The following is a 23,329-nucleotide window of genomic DNA, read 5'->3' as shown; positions in this document are numbered from 1 at the left end:
TATAGAACAGGAATTGGTGAACTACAGCTAAGGACCAGATTTGATCTGGTGCTTGTTTTTGTATGTCTTATGAGCTAAGAATGGTTTTTACATTTTTAAATACAAATCATTCTTACCTTGCAGGCCACACGAAAACAGATATATTAGCCAGATTTGGCCCATTGACTGTAGTTTGCCAACTCCCGGTATAGAAAACCATTTCCTTAGTGATTAACAAACCCCCCTGCTTGGTCATACCCTCCCTGTGCCTGTGATTCTGGACCTCTTTATATCACCATTCAAACTCTCTAATTCCATCTCTTATTGCTCATTCCCTTCAACCCATTCCCCCCAGTAACTCATTTTGAAACTATCTGTCATCTACCCTGTGCTCGCTGGAATGTCTGCTCCGAAAGTAACAAACTTACTTTCATCTTTCCCTTTTCTATTCTTTCCATCTTCTGGCCCTCACTGAAACCTAGCTCCCTCCTGATGACCCAGGCTTCCTGGGCTCCCTTTCTAGCACTGGTTGTACTTTCACTTATTCCCCTGACTCACCAAAGGAGTTGTAATGCTCCTTGCTCTCCCATTGCCTTTTCCTGTTTCTCCCTCTACCACCATTATTCACTAACTTCTCTTCCTCTGAGGTTCACTTAATCCACATCTGCTTGTCAATCAGAAATCTGGTAGCTCTTGTCTACCAACCTCTAGGACACTTTACTTCCTACCTCAGTGAGTTCAGTGTCTGGCTTTCTGTCTTTCTCTTTTTCCCAATTTCTTTACTAATCCTTGGGAAACTTCAGTTGATATATCCTCAAATATCCTAACCTCTCAATTCCTCAGCTTACTTCCCATGACCTCCTCAACCCCACTTCATTTACACACAGAGATGGTCATAGCCTTGTGGAAGTGATACAAAAATACCACTTCCACATACATGAACTCTCAAATTCCCTTATCTGATTACAATCTATTGTCATTCTACCTCTCCTGCCTTGCAATCCAGTGCCCTTTTGTTTGGTCACACCATGATCTGCAGTCCCGCTTCCCCTGTTCTTTTACAGGCCATCACCCCTGCATTAGCCATACTCTTCTTCCTTCCCCATCTTGACCCTTTGATCAACCAATTCAGTTCTACATTATCCTCTTCTCTTTAGTCCCTCATTGGATTACTGATTTTTCCTTACCAATCCCCAACCTAGGATTGCTCCCACCATTCACTGCCTACATCTCTCTAAATAACTCATCACATTAGTTCTTCCATACCATTTCATCCCTCCTTAATTCTCCCATCATGTGCCCCTTCTCAACTGAGAACCTAGTCTCATATTTCAGTGAAAAAATTGAGGTCTTTCTCCAAGAGCTCCCTCTTCTCCCATCCTCTTCATTTCATATCTCTCCCATGCCTTCTGCCACTGTCTTCTCTTTCATTCCTGTATTCTGGCTTCTGACCTCATCATTCAACTGAAACTGCTCCCTACAAAGTTACCAATGATCTCTTAATTGCCAAATCTAAAGGACTTTCTTGATTCTCATCCCTGTCTTCTCTGCAACCATTGACACTGTCAGTCATCTTCTCATTGATACCTTGTGCTCTCTAGGTTTCCATGACACTCCTTTATCTTGGTTCTCCTCCTCCTTTTCTAATTGCTCTTCTGTCTCCTTTGCTGGATTTTCCTCTAGGTCATGTCTGCTAAAGGTGGGTGTCCCTCTGGGCTCTGTCTTGGGCCCTCTTCTCCCTCTATACTGTTTCACTTGATAATGTCTTCAACTTCCATGGATTCAATTATCATTTCTATGCTAATGATTCTCAGATGTACTTATCCAGGCTTAACCTCTCTCCTAATCTCCATACTCAAATCTCCAAGTGCCTTAAACTCAACATGTCCAAAACTGAGGTCATCTTTTCCCCAAACCCTCCCTTCTTCCTAACTTCCCTATTGCTGTAGAGGGTATCACCATACTCCCAGTTACCCAGGCTATCAACCTAGGTTTCATTCTCTATTCCTCACTCTCTCATCCTCCATGTCCAATCTGTTGCCAAGGACTAATGATTTTATCTTAGGAACATCGCTTATGAACACTCCCTTCTCTTTTCTGATACTGCCACCATACTTCTACAGGCCCCTAATCACCTCCTACCTTGGCTTTTGCAGTAAACTGCTGGTTGGTCTGCCTGACACAAGTCTTTCTATTCCCTACTTAGCTGTCAAAGTAATTTTCCTAAAGCAGGTCAAAACGTGTTTCTTTTCTACCCCACCCTATTTAAACTCTAGTGCTTTTCTTTCATCTCCAAGATTCTCTGTTTGGCATTCAGAGCTTTTTATAACCTTACCCCCTCAAATTTACCTCTTCACCTCAGAAATGGAATTTCATCTCACATCCAGTGAATTGGTAATGGTGATAAATATGGGACTAGTTGATGTTGGAGGGGTTGTGGGAAGTTAGGCATATTGTTACATTGTTGATGGAACTGTGAATCAGTACAGCCTAACCATTTTGGACAGCAATTTGGAATTATGCCAAAAAAGTGACTGATGTGTCCATACTCTTTGACTAGAGATTCCCCTTGTAGGCAGTACCCCAAGGAGGTCCCTGATAAAGAAGAAAGTCCTCATATACCAGAATATTTCTAGCAGTACTTTTTGTGGTAGCAAAGAACTGGAAACAAGTAAATGCCCATTGACTGGGGAATGGGCAAACAAACTGTGGTACTATGCTATAAGAAATAATGTATGTAATGAATACAGAGAAGAATGGAAGGAGTTTTAGGAACTGATGCAGAATGAAGTAAGCAGAGCCAAGAAAACAAGATGCACAGTGACTATAACAATATAAAGCTAATAGTCAACACCCACAAAGCAATTAAAAGTGAATGTCACCAAATTACAAAAAACAAGCATGGCCCCAAAGAAGAGAGATGAGAAAACACCTACCCCTGCTCCTTTGTAGAGGTAGGAGGTCCCCAGGTGTAGAACATGGAATATGTTTTCATTTTTTTTTAATGGATTGAAGAGTTTTCCTGGTTTTTTCCTCTTACTCCCCCCCCCCCTTAAAAATTGTTACGAGATGGTTCTCTGGCCATTTGGGGTAGAAATACAGGGGAAATTTTAGGCTACATAAAAACAGAATACCAATAAAAAATTTTTTTGAAAAGCAAAGCCCTCTGTAAAACTTAAAATACTGTATGTGTCAGCTATTTTTATTATTATCTTAGTGCACTTGGTTGGGCTTTTGGTATATCTTAATGCTTTTGTCTGCTTAACTGCTTCTGGTTTTATTCTAGTGCTGTCCCCTTGGGAACAACAGCTAAGGAAGAGATGGAACAGTTCTGGAACAAGAACATCAATTCAAAGCGTCCTTTGTCACCTCACCTCACCATTTACCGGTAGGTGGGAATTCTGGGGTAGACTCTAAAAAGTGATGGATCAAGGGTCTGTGGAGTTAAGCCTTGCCTCCATATCACATACTGTACCAGGGCAAAACTACAGAAGTCATCTAAGCCACAATTTTTATCTTGAACACAGACATAAGTGTGCAGTATCCCCAGGCCTTTCTCTATAGGAAATGAAATATATACTGTCCCCAATTTTTTTAGTTCTGTGTCTCAGCTCTTGTTCTTCAACTGGTCTTTCTCCCTTGGTTTTCAGGGTCTTGCTAAGTAAAGACGTTTTGACTGTGGACAGTTGTGGTACGAAGTCCTTGGAGTAGGACTGAGGGGGTGATAAAAGAAGGAAGTAGCTGAACTGCTTGATAGTAAAGTAGTTGCCTGCCATCTGTACTCCCCGGCCCTCCCCCCCCCCTCCCTGCTTTGGAACCAGACTACAATCTGGGATTTCTCTTTTTTTCACTGAGTTCATGAATCACTAGACCCCCAAATCATTTTTTAAAAATAAATATCTATTGATACACTTTGTTTTTATGTCCTCTCTGTTTCTCAGTGTATCTGTCCCTTATTCCCTTCTCTGAAAACTGTCCCTTATAACAAGGACTTTTTTTTAAAGTTTAGCAAAACTAACACATTGAAAAATTCTGTCATTATCTGTGGTATCCATATCCATGGTCCTCCAACTCTGCAAATAAGGGAGATGTCTCCTCACATTTGGTTCTTTGTGGTCATTGTGATTTCATAGCGTTCAGTTTTGATTGTTGTGTTGCTGACTTACTGAGAGCCTATATGTTCAGAACTTTACTTCTTCATTTTGAGGTCCCCTCAGTGAGTGGAGTAAATTAATTATTTTTCAAGGAGTGGAGGGTGACAGTCTCTGACAAGGACTGATACACTGTGGTTGAAGGCTATGGAGGCAAAAGAACTCAATTTTTAGAAGAGCTGCTTCTGTCTGCTGTTCCAGCAAGACCTCTAGGGCTACTGCAGCCTCCTTAATTAGGCATTCTTGCCTGTGGAGCTGGCCATTCTTGAACCACCTCCACAAATACCTCAGCCCTTCAGATTTTCCTTGGGCCAGATTCCGGGAATAATTCTGGTTGGAGAAATAAGCCATTCTGCTCAAACAACATCAGGGTCATAGGTGGCCTCGATCCTTGTGTCTGAGAGACCTCAAAAATAGTAAAAGTTGGCTATGAGGGGAGTGAGCTTTGAAAACTCTCCAGCCTCTTTGCAAAGCCCTTGAATTTTTCCCCAGAACAATCTCCCGTGTATAGAATGGCTTGAGGCTTGTGAGGTGCATCTGCCATTTACTGTTTGCTTCCATGGTTACAGGACTGTAGGCATCTCTCAAAGTGAAGGAAATAGCAGGGGAGGTGGGGTGCTTGTCACCTGCCAGGCAAAGACTGCTGGGATATCGAAAATCAGATTTGCCATTTGTCATTATTAGTTATTACAGTTTGGAAAGGGAGCTTTGGGCAGTGAATAATTAAGACACTGTTCTTTAGGCTTTAAGGATTGAAACACAAAGCAATATTGTATATATTTTTTGTTAGGATTAAGGTATCAAGTTGAGAAAAAGGTACTAACCAGTTGTTCAAAATTAGATAAGATAAAGACTTAGTTAAATTAACCAGAAGTGCCAAGTACCAGGATGATAGAGGGTTTTGAGAGCGAAGGGTGAGTTATCTATTGAATAGCAAGAGACAGATACCTTTCTAGAGAAGAAATAGATTGAATAAATAACAGTGAGTTGTTGATTGTTCTATCTTGTAGAGGAAGAACTTCAGAAACCCATAAAAGATGAACTCACAGGTTAGGAAAGATTTCTTATATTCTCTATTATTTTAGTGTAAGAACTCAGAAAGTTAGAAGGATACTAGAATCCATTGAGTTCATTCTTAATTTATTCATTTTTGACTGGTCCATTTCTTGTTTTATAAGGTTTTTTTTGTTTTCTTGCTTCTTCTATGAGCTTTTCATTTAGGGAGAAGGCTGCAAAAGGTTTTATGCTTCCTTCTGCTGAGCTCCTCTCAATGTAATGGATCATCCTTTAGAGGCTGTACTCAATGTTTTTTTTGTTTATTTTGTTTTTATTTTGCAGCTGGCCTCTGGCTATGATGATGTCCATTACCCACCGAGGTACTGGTGTTGCCATGAGTGCAGGTTTGTATTGAGTCTCTGAAGATCCATGACTGTCCTGATAGTTTCTGCCTCTATCTCCTTTGTGTTTCAACATCCTTATTCAGAGAGAATGGTGAAGATTTTTGGCCCTGTTGTTAAATGTACTTTGTCATCCTCTCAGCTTCTTATTATAACATTTAACAAGCTGCTTTTATGCTTAAGCATTAATGCCTTTGTGTCTTGTAATGTACTTAAGATCATAGAGTTTAGAATAGCAAGAAACCTTAGAAGTCATCAAATCTAACTTGTACATTTTGCAGGTGAGGAAACTGAGGCCAAGATTGGTGAAGGGAGTTGCCCCAAAAGTCACACAGGTTACAGTAAGCGGCAGAGCTGGGGCTTGAACCTCAGCCCTGACTCCAAAGCCAGCACTTTTCTCCTGGCATCATGTGTCTTCACTCAAGAAAACCTATAAGCTCAATAAAACCTAAAACTCAAGAAAATCTATTCCCTATAGAATGGGTAGCAAATAGAGGAGATATGGTATCAGGCAACAGTGTTTCCAATCGTGGAGGGATTTGGGGAGCCATAATGTCTCCCCTGAGGCACTTATTGATTTTATGCACTCAGCCAGGGCCATCTTAGAGCAAAGGTGACATTTCTTATGTGTCTGGAAGAGGAATGGGCTTTGGCGACAGATGTAAACTGAGAAGTGGTGGGGTGCCTTTGAAGAGGTGTAGCCAAATGGGCTGTCTACAGAAAGATTTTCAATCAGAAGACTGCTGCAGTGAGGGCCTGGCAGCTATTCAGGGTAATGTTCCAAGATCTTTACTGACAGTATAAATGACTTTGTGACTTTGAACAGTATGCACATCTCCCTTCTTTTCCTGTCGCTACATCCTTGATGTTTTTTAGTACTTCTGGCTATCACCCTCCTACCTTACAAAGAGAGGGTCACTTTCCTACCTCACCAAAGAGGAAGTAAAACTTCTTGCCTGTATGTAAGCAGTAGCATTGCTGCAGATGAAGGAGCAATCCTGTCTCCTCCCTTGGAAACAAGACTGAGCCTTTCTGGCTTCTTCTCTTGGGGTTCTTTAGCCTGGAAGAAGAGCCCATTCCTTACCTATCGCATCAGGCATCATTATCGGCCGGAGAGGCTCCAACCCAGTTTGCATTGAGTAGAACAGATGGGCTCTGTAGAAGCCTTCAGGGCCTAGTATGCAGCACTTTCTCTACTGTTCTCTTGATTGGAAAATCTGCGTTTTGGTGCCAACCAAAGCTATCAAGGGGCAGGACAGGGCTTTCTCCTAACAGTTATAGGTGAAAATGAAGGGGACTGCTTTTTGTAGCCACTCTTCCTGCTTTCCTTTGCAGTCTTCAGGGGCTTTTCTGGTTTGCTTCAGACTCTCTGTTTAGAATTCTTTATTGAAATGCTAACTGCTCTGCTGGCTACTGCTTGTGCCAGGGGAGTGGCTGCCAGGCCATTCAAAGAAGTGAATACTGAAACTACCTGCTGAGACTGACACTCCACTAGTTGGTCACATATACCAAGTGGACACAGTGTTTTATGTTAAGTTCAGGTTGGGGACATATTCTTATCTGTCCCTTAATCAGTAGAGGGAAGCCTAAATGAAGGTATTAGTTCACTCATTCTTGATAAGATGGTTCATTGTCCTAGAAGCCCTGTAGTTCTTTGTATGAATGAGAATACCTGGACTTTTGATATAATCAAAGACTTGATACTGACATTTCCCTTCGTCTATGGACTTAGACCCTTTTCCCTTACCCTAGCTCACTTCACTAACATTGAACTAAGAGTATGTTTGAAGATTCTGATACTCACAGTTGCCTTTACAATGACTAAACCAGAATCACAGATTTCATAAAGTTTGATGCTTCCCACTAGCATGTGGGTAACATTAAGTAGAATACCACCTCTTGCTTCTTTCCTGACTCTGTCTACTGTGCTGAAAGTCTGTTCCTCCTCACATTTCTACTGAGAATTTTGGCTGGATCTCTCTCTTGTCCCTATGCCATTCTTTTTTGTATCTTCCTTGTTTGTGTACAGGTTGTCAGCTGGGGGTGGAAGATAATGTAATAGAACTTAATTCATGGTGTGAGACCTTAGTTCTTTGGAACCTCAAATTCTGTGGTTGGTTAGAAATCTTAGTTATTCTAGACAGTAATTAATCTACTTGAACACTTCAGAAGGTGATTGGTCATGTCTGTAAAAGTCTTTTCCCACTTCATGACTGCCAAGTCTTGGTTTTCTTGTACTAGTAAAATGGGATAGGCTGAAAACTTAATTGGACATTAGAGAAGCAAAATACCTCCTGGAAGTGCTTCTCTTTACTTGGGAAACACGGGTGTTCTGGACTCTAAAGAGTGATTGGCAGAAAGTGAGCTAGTGAGATTGATACTGATAGCACTTTAGTAGAAAGAACAGTCAGGTATTGTCAGCTCAAAGCTTTAATTATCCTTTGGACAGCTTTGCTTGTTTTGATGCTTACAGTTCCATTGGCAGTAGTGCCTGCAAAGGCTTGGAGGAGGTGGTCTTGGTAAAATAGTCAGAAAGCCTCTGGAAATAGCTTAGGGACTTAATGACAACATCTCTTTTCGTGCTCTGTAAGTTCTGTCAATACCAGTTAACTGCAGTGGAGCCACAGGGAGCTGGTCATGGCAGTTCATTGGAATGGTCTTTTTCCTGTAGTGATTGCCAGGGACAGCTACAACAGCTTTATTTTCCCAATATTAGGCATTTAAACACTAAAGGAATCTCTAGAGCGTGGCAACTTAATATTCAGTACTCAAATGGGATCTGCCTCTTAGTTCCCAACAGTAAGATTGAAAAGTGTTTTTCCCCTGCGTTTATCCATTCTTTGCCCTTCTCAAGAGGAGGGAATTATGTGTTACTGTCAGTCCTTTGAAGTCAAGGTTGGACACTGAATTGATCAAAGTTCTATGTCTTCTAGGGTTGTTTAATTTATTTTATTCTGTTTATTATGAAAATTATTCCCTTAGTTCTTCTCCTTTAATTCTTGATCAGTTCACACAAACCTTCTCAGTGTTCTTAGAATTCTTAATATTTGTTTATTATGGTGCAGTGATAGTCTGTCATGTTCATACACTGAATTTTTGTTCATCCATTTCCTAGTTGATAAGCACCCACTTTGCAGTTTTTTTTGCTACTACAAAGAGTGCTACTACCATTATTTTTGGATATATAAGACCATCCCTTTTGTTTTTTACTTTCTTTGGTTATATGCCCCATAGTGATATTGGGGTCAAAGGGTCTATACAGTTTAGTAACTTTTCTTTCAAATAATTTTCTAGGATCGTTGGATTAATTTAGCCCTCCAGCAACAGTATATTACTGTACCTCTTTCTCCTCAGCCCCTCCCACTTTACCATTTTCTCTGTTGTCATCTGTGCCAATCTAATGGGTATGAGGTAAAAACTTGAGTTATTTTAATGTGTAGTTTTCATATTAGTGATTTCTTCATTAATCATTTCTTCATATTGATGAATTGTATTTTTTCTCTTGAGGACTATGTATTCCCATCCTTTTAGAGTTGATCTGCTAGGATAATCAGAAGAGTATTAAAGGAAACTTAGATCTCATTTTTCTTAGATATTTTTCTTTTTAAGGGATAAAGCTCTTGCTTTGTCACCTTTGTTTGAATCAACAGATAATTTCTTCTCTTCTCTCCTGGTCCCCGTTTTAAAGAACATTGTGGATAGGACCAAATGGGAGACAGCCAGGTATTGTGATTTTTTTTTTGTTAATTATATCTAAGGGAGAAGTGGGCAAGCCTTTGGGGTCACATCTGTCTAGTACACCCCAGATTTCCTCATATAGCTTTTCTCTTAACCTCCAAATAATGGAGTAACCCTATCATAGAAAGTGTTTTTCATTAAAGACTAAAGATTTCATCCTTGTAACGTCTTGATTTTGATACTCTGGAGCCTTGTCATCTTCTAAAAATTTGATTAGAAAGGTGCTACAATATCAGTATTCTGGAGTCTGATGAAGCAGTTTTCCAGTCCATAGGCATCTTGACTTAGGTCACAGGGATTGGCAGTGTTGTTACTACAGGTGATACTAAGGTGAGATAGCCAAACTGCTTCTTGGGCTCTGAGCTCCTTAAGAGTGTCTATTACTGGAACTACACAAGTAGTATAGTTCCACCAAGGATGGAGGTAACAGCTAGAGCTACTGTCATGTCTAGGAAAAATGTCCCCTGGATAGGTAGGACACTACTGTTTAGATCTCAGACTTTTCATCTTGGCAACAGCATCATAAAGGTCGAAAGAGAGATTTGGATGTTTCTTTCTCCATTGATGAGGTGGGAATGGTTGTACCTATCCATTTCACATCTTTGAGAGCCCAGATCAAAATGGTTTTGTATCTGGGTACAGAATACCTAAAAAGCTTTTTTAAACTAGCTGCTGAGGCACTCTTTTAAAATAATTATAGTTGGCTTTTAAATAGCTAGCTCCAGAAAGTTGAAGAGCTCCCCAGCAGAGATTGTTTTTTTGGTCTCACAGATAGGGCAACTAAGGCACAGAGAAGGTTCTAGTAGAGTTGGAACCAGAAGTAAAATGGCATTGGCTCTGTTAGGGACTTAATATACCTTTATCTGATTTCTTGAGTAAGAAATCTTATTACTCAATAATCTGCTTTGTCTTTGGCAGCCTCCATGAGAAAAATATTGACTTGTGGATTGGAGAACTATATGGGGGTGAGGAGTAAAGAATGTGAAATGGGATGGGGGATGGGAATTAGGATTTGGAATATCTTCCATAGTTTTTTCTCATCTTAGAACTTATATATATATAGAACTGGCAGAGGATAATAGCTTGGTCTTTCTGCATCAGAGCTTGGGTAGTTATTTGGTTTCATTAACTCAAGTTTCTTATGTCAAAAGTAAAGAGTTGACTTGCCTTTGAATCATGGACATGTAAAAGGAACTCAAAAAGATATAATTATGCCCTTATATATATGTTTTATGTGTATATGTATGTATCTCAAACATTAATACTGCTTATATGACTTTTAAAAAACCATCAGAGCAACAAGGACCGGTTATAGGATATCTGTTGTTCATTTCTTGTTGAAAAACCATAGACCTTTTTCATGTGTCATTGAAAAGTTCATTTGATACTGAAATTAAGTATTGCTCATATGAAATTCTTGTAAGATAATTGCTTTTGTATCCAGCCTGGTGGTCTCTGGCACAGACTTGTGCAGCCACCTTAGACTCCAACTTGCCTCTGCAGAGGCACAGTCAGTTTGATTAGTTTAAGGCCAAGTACCTCATAGACCATGTGGTCTGAATGGGTTCATTGGGCTGTGGCTAAGTTCTTATAGATTTTATGAAGGCCCTTGAAAGACTCAATTGGTCTTTCAAATGTGCTTTACCTCTTTGGTGACATAATTTTTGCCATGCTTGTAAGTAAACCCCATTAAGGCAAAGCTGGCCAAGCAACTGAGTGAAATCTTGGTGAGAAGTCTATGAAATTGATGGTAGGAGGGGATGCCTGGGTGGGATTCCTGGATCATATTCCCTGCTTTAACTAAATTAATATTTGTTACAAGTACAGCAACAGCAACACACAAACACACACACACACACACAGCAAGCAGTTGTAAAACTAGTTTATACAATACTGCAGTTTTCTCCAAGCTTGGATTGGGTAATGGTTGGAGGTACTCTGAGTATCTTTATTTATTTTTATATTTTCCCCAATTTCTAGGACTGTGCCTTACACATAATTTATGCACAATAACTGTTGAGTTAGTGGTAACTATCAGGGCTGTGAATCCATTTACTTGGTACTTAGGGATTTAGCTATCCTAGTGCTTTCATTAACATGAAAATCACTCCCTTGGTCAGTGGTGCTGGGCTTGTGTCTGAGATTTCTAGAAGGGAAGAGAATGAGTTGTGTGCACTGGATAAGGATGGTGGAATTGGAATAGAAAATCTTTTTATTTTTATAGAGTGGAATATGAAATCTTTTTCTCAGTTGTTGCCAGATTGTGCCAAATGAGGGTGTCTTGAAGTGTCCCTAGATTGTTTAGGATGGCAGCTAATGGGAGTTTGTGGAGTGTTAGAGGAAACCAGAAGGAATGATGACTTTCCAGTCTAGTGTCCTGAAGTGTGAGTATGTGAAATTTTTGATAGGATAAAATTGTACGTAATAGGTATATGACATATGACATTGATTGTTATGAAGTTATATAAAAAGAAATTGTCCTTAGGCTGGTGTTAGAAAATCTTTGAAGAGGAGGTCCATCTCCCCTTTCTAATTATCTTTATAAGATGTTTTTTTCCAAAGGCATAACTGATTTTTTTTCTTGAAATTTCTAAGAGGCATTGTCTTTTAATGGCTAGAGTGCTAGCCTTGGAACCAGGGAGACCTTAATTCAAGTCCCATCCCTAAAATATACTGCTTATGTGACCCTGAAGAGTCACCTAACTTGTCAGTGTTCTAAGAAGGTTAGAAATTGCCCAAGAGCTGCCAACCTGCATTAGGAAGAGTTTCCTTGTCCAGAAGTTCCCTATGCCATTGAAATCACATGTTCTGTCTTTATCCTTTTTTTCCCTCCTATTTATTGAATCCTTTTCCCTAGATCTTTCTGTTCAGTTTCTGCTCACACTTCCCCAGACTCCCTTGAAATGCCTCAGTTATGATAGAGATAAGGGCTAGACACAACATTTAGAGGTCCTCCTATTCCACTTTCTTTCTAGGAAGGTTGAACTTGAACAGCTGGGTAATCTTAAAAATCTTCAGAGAAAAGATTCGATGCCCATTCGAGTATGTCACAGCTCTCAAAGTCTCATGTCTAGCTCATCCCTTTCCTGCCTTGATTCTGCTCATTTTCTCTGGTCTTCAGTGGGTATAAAGAACAGTTGGATGCTGTACTTTATACCTTTATTCAGGGTAATAAGCCTAAGTTCTTTTCTTATGTGAGTTATAAAGTAAATGTAGACCCTCTCAAGATATAGACCTTGTATTCAACAAACATTTCTTAAGTATTGTGCTTTGCACTAGGAATACAAAGTAAGAAAAAAAATAGGCCACCCCTTTGAGTAATTTAAATTCTTCTGTGTAGATACAATATGTCTGTAGATAAGTAGTGATAATTTAAGGTGGGAGAGAGTACTAACAGCTTGGGTGGGGGGAGAGAGATGAGAGGCCTTCCAGAAAAGGTGGTACCTGAACTGAGCCTTGAAGGAAGATCCAGATTCTGAGGGTTAGAGATGAAGCAGTTACGTTTCATAATCAATGTTTGAAAAATCAAATTGAAGTTGTATTGGAAGTAACTGGCAAGAAATGACGGATTGCTTGACTTTCTCCTCAGGAGTATCCCTTTTTGGATTGGCAGCCTTGTTGCTCCCTGGGAATTTTGAATCTCACTTGGAGCTTGTAAAGTCCCTGGGCCTAGGACCAACTCTGATCTACACGGCCAAGTTTGCTCTTGTCTTCCCGCTTACGTACCATACCTGGAATGGAATCCGACACTTGGTAAGTTTGGTTGGTCTGAGGGTCTGGAGGTGGGGAAGCAAAATGCGGCCTATTTTAGGAGTGGCCTTAGAATCAGTCTTGTCCATCTTCCTCAGATGAGTAAATGGAGGCACAGAGAGTTTGAGTGACCTGTTTGAGGTCACATAACTAATAAGTAGAAGAGTCTGAGATTTGGGCCAGGTCTTCTGACTCCAAATCCAGCGTTATTTCTGCTGTGTCACGCTACCTTTCCTTAACAGGGAAGGCCTGGCCTGAAGTGCTAGTGTCAGAGTTGTTCTGGGCTGCACTAGATGCTTTAGATTTTAACAGTGGGCCTGCTTATATAACCTTTTGATGTTTTGGGAATAGGTACCAGTTACCCCAGGGACAGTTGAGACCCAATGTCTTTAGTCTTGCTTATGGAGAGATTGAAACCCAACTTCTATCACTGTTGCTGCCAAGTAGATCACTTGTGCTGTCTTCTCAAGTAGTTCACTTGTTAATTTTTACCCTTTGCTGAAATCTTTAGTTCTTTCTTCTTTTTGCCTTGCTTAAGACAAATGTAACCCCCATTGTTTCTTACTATATGTTACTGATTAGTTACTCTCTATAAGACTTGAGTTTGTCTTGGTTTGTCTTCAGGAAACTACCATAACGGAACCCTAAAGACCGGTATTATATGGTAAAATTTCAGTCAGCTCAGAGGGGAGTTTTGTAGAATTCAAGAAGCAATAGACTAAAAGACCTCTTGTTAGGCTTTGTTCATCAGGCACTCCTGGAGCTTTGCTCAGCTTAATTTGAAATGGTTTCCACTTCCCTTAGGGAGGCCATTTCTACTAATGACATGTTTTCCCACTGGGCCAGATTTCTAACAAAACTCAGCTGATCAGCCTTCTCTGCACATAGCCTAGAGGCCAGGGCTTGCGGATTTCCTCCTTTGGTCATAATATGTGAGGGCTGAAGAAAGCCCAAAGCTCACTTTTTGTCCTTGTTCCTGGCTTGTGAAAATCTCAATAGAGAGCGGTCAGGAGCCTAAGGGTTTTGCTTAAGTCTTTAAAAAGCTATTCTTATTCTTGCTTTTGTCAGGTCCTAAGCTCTGAGGTTGGGGCAGGATTTTCCTTTGCTGCTTCACAGTCCCACAGGCATTGTGCTGTCTTAGTACATACATGTGAATGCAGCCCTCCTGCCCTCTTCTTGATTCCTTTATCTGAGCTCTCTCCAGCTTTCTCTATTGAATGATCCTTCAGTATTTAGTGAGGACAGTGCCTCCCTACCTCGGAGAACACCCTGTGGCAGACCTGCACAAACTTGGTAGTAGGCCAAAATTAAAATAGGCTAAACTTCTTCAGGTTTTTAGCAGATAGGTTTTTAGCAGCTCACTTTCCAAGTAAAGGTAATTAGAGACAGACTGGGGATGATTGGTTGCCTGTAGTCACCTGACAGACAGAAGAGAGTGTGCAACCCACTTGGCAACCCACCTGCAGAGTTACATGACAAAGGCCACTATAGTGACTAGTGGAAGGCTATTAATTGGACATGGACAAAGCACTCTTTACCTCTTTATGGCTGCCTGAAATACTTTGTCCTGAGGGCTATGTTGTGCAGGCCTGCCCTATGGTATACTTTGAGGCTTCTTATCACCAGTCTGTATTTGTTTTCATGCAAATAAGTGGTTCTGTTGTGGTCCCGCACTAAGTTGTTCAGCTTGGAACTAAAGATCCTTAAGATTGGCCCCTGTGGGTTTTTAGAGTGGCTTGCTAGAGAATGGGTAGGTTTCCAGTCATTCTAGGGGATGAGAAATGAACTCTGCTATCTGTCTGGGTTTATGATATGGTCATATTGTTATACCAGAAGCGAGCGAGACACACCACAGAGTATAAGTTTTAAGTGGAGAATTTATTAGCCGGCGGCCATTGGGGTACTGCACCACAAATCAATGGCCACGTTTGAAGCGACAGGGTAGTTTATATAGGGAGTTTACATGCCAGGTCACAGGGTGGTGGGGGTACAGGAACAAAGGCCCTGACAGATCACAGATTCTGACAGGTTATCATTAAGTGGGATAACCTTATCTATTGACATTCCTTGGAGGAGTCACGGAGCCCAGGGATGTTTGCTAGACTCCAAAAGGTCTGAGTCCACTCTTTAGTATGCAAAACTGGGGTTTGTAGTTAGGAGCTGGGGGCAGGGTTTTTCTAGCAATAGCTGGCTACTCAAGTATCACAATATGGGAATGTAGGGGGTGTTAAGGGAGAGCTAGGACCTCTGGTGTGAAGGTTTACTGAGCCCTTTTCAGACCTGCCTTTGTTATGTTCACCTGCTTCACCCAACTCTCATCTGTGGGTCCAAGAAGCTATAGCATGTGCAGTGGCCACACCTGGGTAAAATCACCTCAGCGTATAGGCAAAACCAGCTTGAAGGTAACTGACAGGCCTCAAACCCACCGGTGAATTAGAGGGGTGTCTACCTCAAGCGTGTGAAGACCTCTGGTGAAATGGGCAGATGAGAACAATTTATTCCATTGACCACGAAGGCAGCTAAAGCAGGCACTGTGGAGCACTTAGAGCTTGGTCAAGAACTGGGCCATTGCCAGTTGTCCTGACTTTTGTCTTGCCACTGGACTTAGATGACTGGAAAAGAGAATGAAGCCGATGACTTTATGCAATTCTCCCTCACTTAAAAGCAGTTCATTCTGGAGTCACGATATCACCCAGTAATGTCAGTGATCCTCTTTGAAAGCAAAGACAAGCAACAATAATGGTATGGTCAGGACCCCACTGGTCTAAGGTTTCTATATGGCTTCTTTTTGCCCAGCTTGGCCAGTATTTTATTACAGAAGTCGTTGCTTCTAACTGATGTTTTGATGTGGCCAGTTTTCAGAATTTTGATTTTACTAACCCTTGTGTTATTTTTAAAATTATGATTTACTAATCCTTCTGATTGCTTAGTTTCTTTTTTTTATCTTTTTCTTTTTAGATGTGGGACCTAGGGAAGGGCCTGAAGATTCCTCAGCTCTACCAGTCTGGAATAGTTGTCTTGGTTCTCACTGTGTTGTCCTCTGTGGGACTAGCAGCCATGTGAAGTGATAGTATATCTTCCATCTCCTCTGATGAAGGATCGAGTTTGCCTTCTCCCTTTCCTTTAGCCACCCTTTCCCTCACGTCAGGGCAGAGCTCTTCTGTTTTGCTTAGATCTCAGTATGTTTGAAGAACTACTTAGAGTCTGAGTCATGAGTATTAGAGCTGTGGGACAAGTTCCAGTGCTCTCCTCCGTAAAGAAAGCTACATGATAAGGCTCCCAAACTCTTCCTCTTCTCCTCTCCCTGCCCTCCCACCCCCTCCAACTACCTTTCTTGCTGTGGGTTTGTCCTCTTTCCTCAGGCCTCCTCAGCCTCTCTCCACATTGGGCTTTGACTTGTGCTAAGGGTCAACTGTTGGCTGTCCAATCCTGAGGCAGTAAAAACAATGCCAGCTCTGTGGCCTCTTCCTTAGGGTTGGGGAGAAAGGCTTCAAGTGCCAGTGGCCGTGGGCTGCTGGCTTAAAGGACAAGGCTGCCCATTGGAAATGGCCCAGAGTCCTAAACCACCCACACTCTGAGAGAAAAGGGAACCAGCCTATCTGGGTGGGTGCAGGGAGAGAAGGAAGGAGGGTGAGTTGGCTCCCTAGAGGCTGCAGATGGTCTGTGGGGAGAGGGCAGACAGCTCTCCTGGCCCAGGAAAGGATTCAGAAGATTCTCAGTCAACACATTGGGAGTTCTCTCTTTTCTTGGCACTTTGAGAAAAATAAACCTCTTAATTTCATATTTTCCAATAAAAATTCATGTGACATCTTTTTCTGTAATTAAATTTAAATTACCCATACCATCTATTTTTCCCCTTGAAATCTAGATATAAGAAATAAGGGCTGGGGAGGTGCCAACAATCTCCACCCTCCAGCCAGGAAAGCATTTGTTCTGTGAAGACTTTCACATTAAATGAAAAAGGTACAGTATGATATTAAATCTCTTGCAGCATGCAGCTCCAAATATTGAAGGGGAAGGGAAAAGAATCCCAGTTTGCTACAGGCCTCCAAACTCTATTGAAGACTGACTATGTTATACCTCATTATTATTATTAAGAAATGGTTCACAGAAGTGGACAGGGGCCTGAGGGAAATGGAGAGCTGAGAGCACAGAACACAGACTTTTGGGAGAAGAGAGGAGAAATTGAAGATCTAGGGAATTATAATGGGCAAATTTTCACCTTATATGTTTGGAAAGTCAGGCTTCTGTAGCCCTAGTTCCCTGAATTTTGAATATATTTTTTGTTCCATTAAGTATATCCCAATTACATGTAAAACAATTTTTTAGCCATCTTTTTTTTTTCATTTTGAGTTCTAAATTCTCTCCCTCCCATGTCTTACCCTCTACTTGAGAAGGCAATTGGATAGCAAATATACATGTGAAATCAAGCAAAATATATTTCCATGTTATCCATGTTGCAAAAAAAAGAGACAAAAAATAAAAAAAGTATGCTTGAATCTGTATTCAAAGTTCATCAGTTCTTTTTCTGGTGATAGATAGCATTTTTCATCATGGATTGTTTGGAATAGTCTTGATCAGAGTAGCTAAGTTTTTCACAGTTAACAATTCTTCCAATATTGCCATTTCTGCGTAGAATGTTCTCCTGGCTCTGCTCACTTCACTTTGCAGTTCATGTAAGTCTTCCCAGGTTTTTCTGAAACCATCCTACTCATCATTTCTTACAGCCCAATAGGATTCCATTGCAATCATATACCACAACTTGTTTAGCCATTCCCCAGCTGATGGGCATCCCATCAATTTCCAATTCTTTGCTCCCACAGAAGAAGGTGCTATTTTTGTATTAATAGGTCTTTTTCCCTTTACCTTGATCTCATATTTTAAGAAAATTTTTTCTGATGACCACTAACTGGCCATGGGTGAGCTTTAGACTGTCCTATTTTTGATGCCTTACCAAGGAAGATTGGATGAGACAGATTATATCATTTAATCTAGTGTATGGCACATAGTGCATAGTAAATGCTTATTGATTTGATAGGGCTTCAAAGAAGGCATTTAGGTGATATGTCTGAGGTAATATCAGTGGAGTTGTGTTCCCTCGGCATTTTTACGTCTCAGCTTTTTGTGATGTCAACTCCTTAAAATCTGCCCTGAACCATTCTAGCCAGGACCTTATGAGACGCTACGTCTTTACTTATGAGCCAAACTATCGTTGCAGATAGGGAAGACACTTTAACTTTTCCTCTAGTCTGAGTTATCAACTAGTGCCCTTGACTCTTGTGGATTTTAACTGCCATTTGATTGAGATGTCTCCAAAGGAATTATGAAGATAGGCTGGGCCACATGGTGAATGTAAGGACTTAACTTTATATGGTAGCCCATATGCACCACTGATAGTATCTTGATATCAAGAAAAAGACCCTTTTCACATTGGATGAATCTCTAGTGGTGAATTTATGAGAACACATTGCTGGATTGTAATTTATTGTCAGAGGGAATGCCAACATTGAGATTACAGATTCATTGCATTATTTTGCTAGGTGTGAGTTGAGTAATTGTTCCTTTGTTATTTGATATCTCCCCTTTTACTTGCAATTTTCCTGAGCACTTAGTGTTTGTATTATTTTATGCTAACAAGTATTGCTGCTATTTTCCTGTGTGTCCTATCTACACCCTTAGATTTTAAGTTCTGCAAAGACAAAGTAAATCTTCCCCCATGATGTAGTTACAAAGGTATATCTTGACTAATTTTATGGTATTAAATTACTTCTTGACCTGAAGCCACATTTCTGGCTCTGAAGTTTGCCCTCTTGGTCCTTAGAACCCTGTCCAAGGTCAGTATGGTTAAATCATATGATCCAGAACTTTGTTGTTTGTGCTGGTTTTTTGTTTCAGTTTTTAATTCTTGAGCAACTGGACTTGTCTTTCCCTCCAGAATCTTGTGCTTCCCTAGCTTGGCCCAGTTAAAGCTAGAACCCTGTGCTCCTGAAATTCCTTCTTTCCTCCCACGTATATTAGAAATGGCAAATATAGAAGGATGGGAAGACCCAGATCAGAAGAAAACTTAACATTTTATTTTTAAAAATTTCCTTTATCCATACCCCATATGAATTTGTTCGACATTCCTGAAGTACAATTAGGTTCACTCCGTTATCTCTTTGGGACTTAATGGGGCTGGTGCCTCTGTCTCCTGCTGGGGTTCCTCATTACTCTTTTCTATATTCCTCTCTTGGATTTCCTGGCCCTCAAGCTTGTTACCACCATGGCAAGCCTCTGGAGTCATGGGACTGTTGGGTGCACTTTTTAAAGCTCTGGAGCAAGTGCAAGAGCAGGAACATGAGCACAAGCGGATTCTATTTGGGGGTGTAAGTGGGGCTGGGGAGGTATTGGGGAGGCCTCTTGAGGGTGGGGAATTTACGGCTGATGAGGGATGCGGAATCTCTTGTACAGCCTTTGGAGTAGCAGTCTTCTTCTCTGGAGGCTTTGGGCTCCTGTCTTTTCCACGTGGTCCTAGATCTTGGGGCTGTGGGATGACAATAGTTTGGTAGATCAGACTTATCCTGTAGCCAATTATGGTCTATTGTGACCCACCCTCCTTTGAGGTTAGACCAGACCCTATTATGGCTTCTACCAGCGTTTTAGCTTCCCCTCTGCTCGTCAAAGCGCCAAACCCATGTTGACAACTACTTGGCATTTCCACCTGAAAGTATTGATATCTCAAACTTGAGCTATCCAATTTCCAAATCATCTAAAATCCCAAGTTTATTACTGTCTCCTGTATTTGAATGAGCAGTATGACCATTTATCTACTCCCTTGTCTAAGAATTAAGATTTGAATTGGATCTTAGATATCATCTAGTACCACTCCTTCATTTTACAGGTGGGGAAACTGAGGTCCAGAGAAACCAGGTGACTTGCCCAAGGTTAGCAGGCTAGTAAGTGGCAGAGTCAGGACTTGGACTGGGGTCTTCAAAGGTCTGATTCTCTGCTCTCAATCCCTCATAAAGTTCATTTCCATGATCACTCTATTCTGGGACCTCATTTAAAGGTTACAGAGCTAGTAAGTGGCAGAATCAGGACTTGGACTCAGGTCTTATAAGGTTAGGTTTTCTGCTTCCACAGTATCTCATTTTCACAGTCACTATTTTGGGACCTCAGATTGTCTTGTAATAGCCTCCTTTCCCATTTCTTGTTTTTTCCTTAATCCTTCACATGGCAGCCAGATTCATATTTCTAACGCAAAGCTTTGATAATAATTGCCTTTCTCAAAAATCTTCGGTGATTCTCTGCCTACAGAATAAAGCCAAATCGCTTATTTTGGCATTCATTGACCTCCACAACCAAATCTACCTTTCTAGCCTTTTCTTTCACATTATCCCCTTTCATACACACAAGTCAAATGGGACTACTTAAGTTCCCTGAAACATAATCCTTGGCCTGGAGCCCTCCTTCCATATCTGCTCAAATATCTGTTCCTCAGTGCCCAGCTCACTACTTGTGAAGCTCTTTTCTCAAGAGGATTCCTCTCTACTGTGAACTAACAGCACTTCTTATCACACACGTTTATCTTATACTTTGTATATTACAGTTATGCACATATCTCATCTCCCCTACTAAGCTAAGCTTCTGCAGGGCAGGAATCTAGCCCTATATTGCTAATCTAAGTGCCTAAAGCACAGTCAGTGGTAGTCGGCTTTGCTGAATTGAATTCAGAACTGGGCAGTAGATGGACAGGACCAGGACAGGATGAAGCAGAGTTGTCTAAAGGCTCCCCCTGCTGGGCCCAAGGATGTAAAAAAAGAATGGGTCAAGAAAAATCAGTCTAAGTACATGGCCCCGGATTTCTGGACGTAGTCCATTGGAGGCATTGAGCAGATCAGGGTTTTTGTGCACCCAGTTTATTAGTCGGTTGGCGGCAGCAGTGGAACGGGAAGTCAGGGTTACTCGAGCTGGTGGTATCTGCAGAGGCATTTGCCAGGTCCCCATGAATGTGCCCCATGGACTGGTCTGCAAGGAAGGGGACAAGGTTAGCCATTTACTGTGACCTTCGCTCAGGGGCTTCCCTCTGACACCGCCCCACCCCCTCCACCTCACCTCCTTCTTCTCTTAGCACTAGAAACCCTAGGTTAACAATTCCAGAAGACTGGTGATGAAACACACTCCCTACCTCCTGACAGGTAATGAATGAACTTGATGCAGGATGAGACTTTCTGACATGGCCATTGTAAGAATATGCTTTTGTGCATATCTGTTACAAGGATTTTGTTTTTTACTTTCCCCCAATTGGGAGAGGGGGGAGAGTGAGGTAAGATGGAGAAAAATACTTATTAATCAAAAAAAGTTAAGTTAAAATTTTAAAGAAAAAAAATCTTAGCTTCACCCTAGGTTGGACACCTAATCTCCTACCCCTTACACAATACATACACACTAATGGGATCTGGCAATCACTAATTCTTAGCTCCCTTTTGTGTCTAGTGGCTTTAAATTCGAAGTGATTCAACATTAGAGAGACCTTCCCACCACACCCTAAATCAGTGTCTTCGTAAATACTCATGCTAAAGTTCCTTATTGATTCTCCATTTTCTTTAGCCCTTAAGCTCTACAAGGGTCACTTGGGTGGTAGCCATGATTACACTTAGATTCTTTTGTTGGCATAACTAATTGAGGAGTTGGGGAGCACTCATTTTACTATGTAATTTAAATAAGACTGGTCCTTGGGGTAGCAAGTCCAGGAGGGTAGAAGGCCGCTCTGCAGGAATAAGGTTTCTTACCTTGGACCTGGGAACTGAAGGTAGCAGATGACCACGGTCATTAGCGATGATCTGAGTGTAGCCATCATGGGTTTTAGGGTGCTAGAGAAAAAAGGCCAGGGAGTGGTGATAGTCAAAGAAGTAGAAAGTGGAAGAAATGAAAATTGGTTAGAGGAGTTCACAAAAATTAAAGGTGAGGAAGAGGAACTTGAAGAGACATGAGGAGGGGTAGAGAAGTCCTTGGGAAAGGGAATGAAGAGGTGATAAGGATAGGTATAAATTCCTGCACTAAGGGAAGAAATGGGGAGGGAGTGGGGAGGAAGAAGAGGTACCTTTTTGTCGTCTTTGGCTACGCACCAGTTCCGAAGAAAGTTCGGGGCAAAGGTATTTTCGAACTGTGGAAAAATGTAAGTTCCTTGAGGACATGAACGGTCTTAGTTTTGGATTTTTAATTATATCCCTAGCACTTAGTATAATGTCTGGCAGACAGGCACCTGGTAGATGTTTGTTAGTTGACTTGGACAGTACCCTATGCCCAGAAACCCCAGACCCAGAAAACACAGAGACTACTCCGAGGCAAAAAGCCTCACTGGAACCCCAAAATATAACAGGCATCAAATCTTAAAAATTTAGAGGTGAGATAACCCAGTTCCTTCCCTTTGCACCTGAATAACAAACTGAGGCATAAAACAAATGGTGTGCCCCAGGATCTCAGTTAGTAACAGAGCTGGGACTTGAACCCAGGCTTCTAAACTTCTAGTAAAGTTCCCCCCTCCCCTCTTAAACTGCAGAGAGAAGCCCTTGTGCCTATGATGTAATCCTAATCCTACATGCTCAGCCCTAAAGTCTCAGCCCAGGAGAGTTGAGACGCTCCCCCGACTTGCCTTCAGATGCCCGACTTCAGACGTCCATCTGATCGTCTATCTTTGGAAATATAATGAAGTCTTAGAGAAGGATCAGATTCATATCGGGTTAGGAAGAGACAGGGAAGCAATAAAAGAAGAACGCTTACCTGATTAGCACTGTAGTTAGAAGCCATGATCCCACAGTTGCAATTGTTTACATCTGTTACCTAGCAACCACAGAGAAGGCTTGCCTTCTATTACCACCAATCAGTGGGGACTGTCCTTTCTTCCCACCTCAACTGTTCAATCCCTTACCTACCCATCCCCCCTTCCGTTCCCCCCACTCACTACCCTCCCCGCCCCCCCCAGGAGTTAGAGAAACTCAGATATTGAACAAGCGGCACAGAGTGATTGCTAAGACATTAAGGAGGAGCATAAGGTGAACATAAACCCCTTCTTGGAGTTAATCTTTTTAAAAAATTTTTAATTTTTAGTTTACAACACTCAGTTGCACAAATTTTTGAGTTCCAAATTTTCTCTCCCTGCTCCCCCCTCCCCTCCAAGACGGCATGTAATCCTATATAGTTCTACATATACCTTTGCATTGAGCTTATTTACATAATAGTCCAGTTGTAAAGAAGAATTATAACCAATGGAATGAATCATGAGATAGAAGAAACGAAACCAAAAAAGAAGGGGAAAAAAAGAGCAAATGGTTT

The 23,329-nt window shown here is 41.3% G+C and overlaps 2 protein-coding genes across 2 annotated transcripts in view; one reads left to right on the top strand and one right to left on the bottom strand.

Moving 5' to 3' along the window:
* Nucleotides 1–16,828, top strand: part of SDHC (succinate dehydrogenase complex subunit C) — a 36,020-nt gene extending 19,192 nt beyond the window's left edge. Inside the window, exons 3-6 of the mRNA XM_036767772.1 lie at nt 3,266–3,367; nt 5,469–5,530; nt 12,855–13,018; nt 15,974–16,828. Of these exons, the coding sequence (XP_036623667.1) occupies nt 3,266–3,367; nt 5,469–5,530; nt 12,855–13,018; nt 15,974–16,078 (433 nt within the window). The 3' untranslated portion in view covers nt 16,079–16,828. The remainder of the gene's footprint in view (nt 1–3,265; nt 3,368–5,468; nt 5,531–12,854; nt 13,019–15,973) is intronic.
* Nucleotides 16,829–19,157: 2,329 nt separating this feature from the next.
* Nucleotides 19,158–22,804, bottom strand: CFAP126 (cilia and flagella associated protein 126). Its single transcript, XM_036768207.1, has 5 exons — nt 22,778–22,804; nt 22,098–22,160; nt 21,787–21,867; nt 20,846–21,022; nt 19,158–19,538 (listed from the first exon to the last, which is right to left on the bottom strand). The coding sequence occupies exons 1-5, from the start codon at nt 22,802–22,804 to the stop codon at nt 19,158–19,160; spliced, it is 729 nt and encodes a 242-aa protein (XP_036624102.1).
* Between the last annotated feature and the right edge of the window lie 525 nt (nt 22,805–23,329).

This window comes from Trichosurus vulpecula, chromosome 7 (genome assembly GCF_011100635.1).
Source record: "Trichosurus vulpecula isolate mTriVul1 chromosome 7, mTriVul1.pri, whole genome shotgun sequence".
Classification (NCBI taxonomy): domain Eukaryota; kingdom Metazoa; phylum Chordata; class Mammalia; order Diprotodontia; family Phalangeridae; genus Trichosurus; species Trichosurus vulpecula.
The sequence above is the reverse complement of the archived record's forward strand: the minus strand, read 5'-3'. Positions and strand labels throughout refer to the sequence as shown.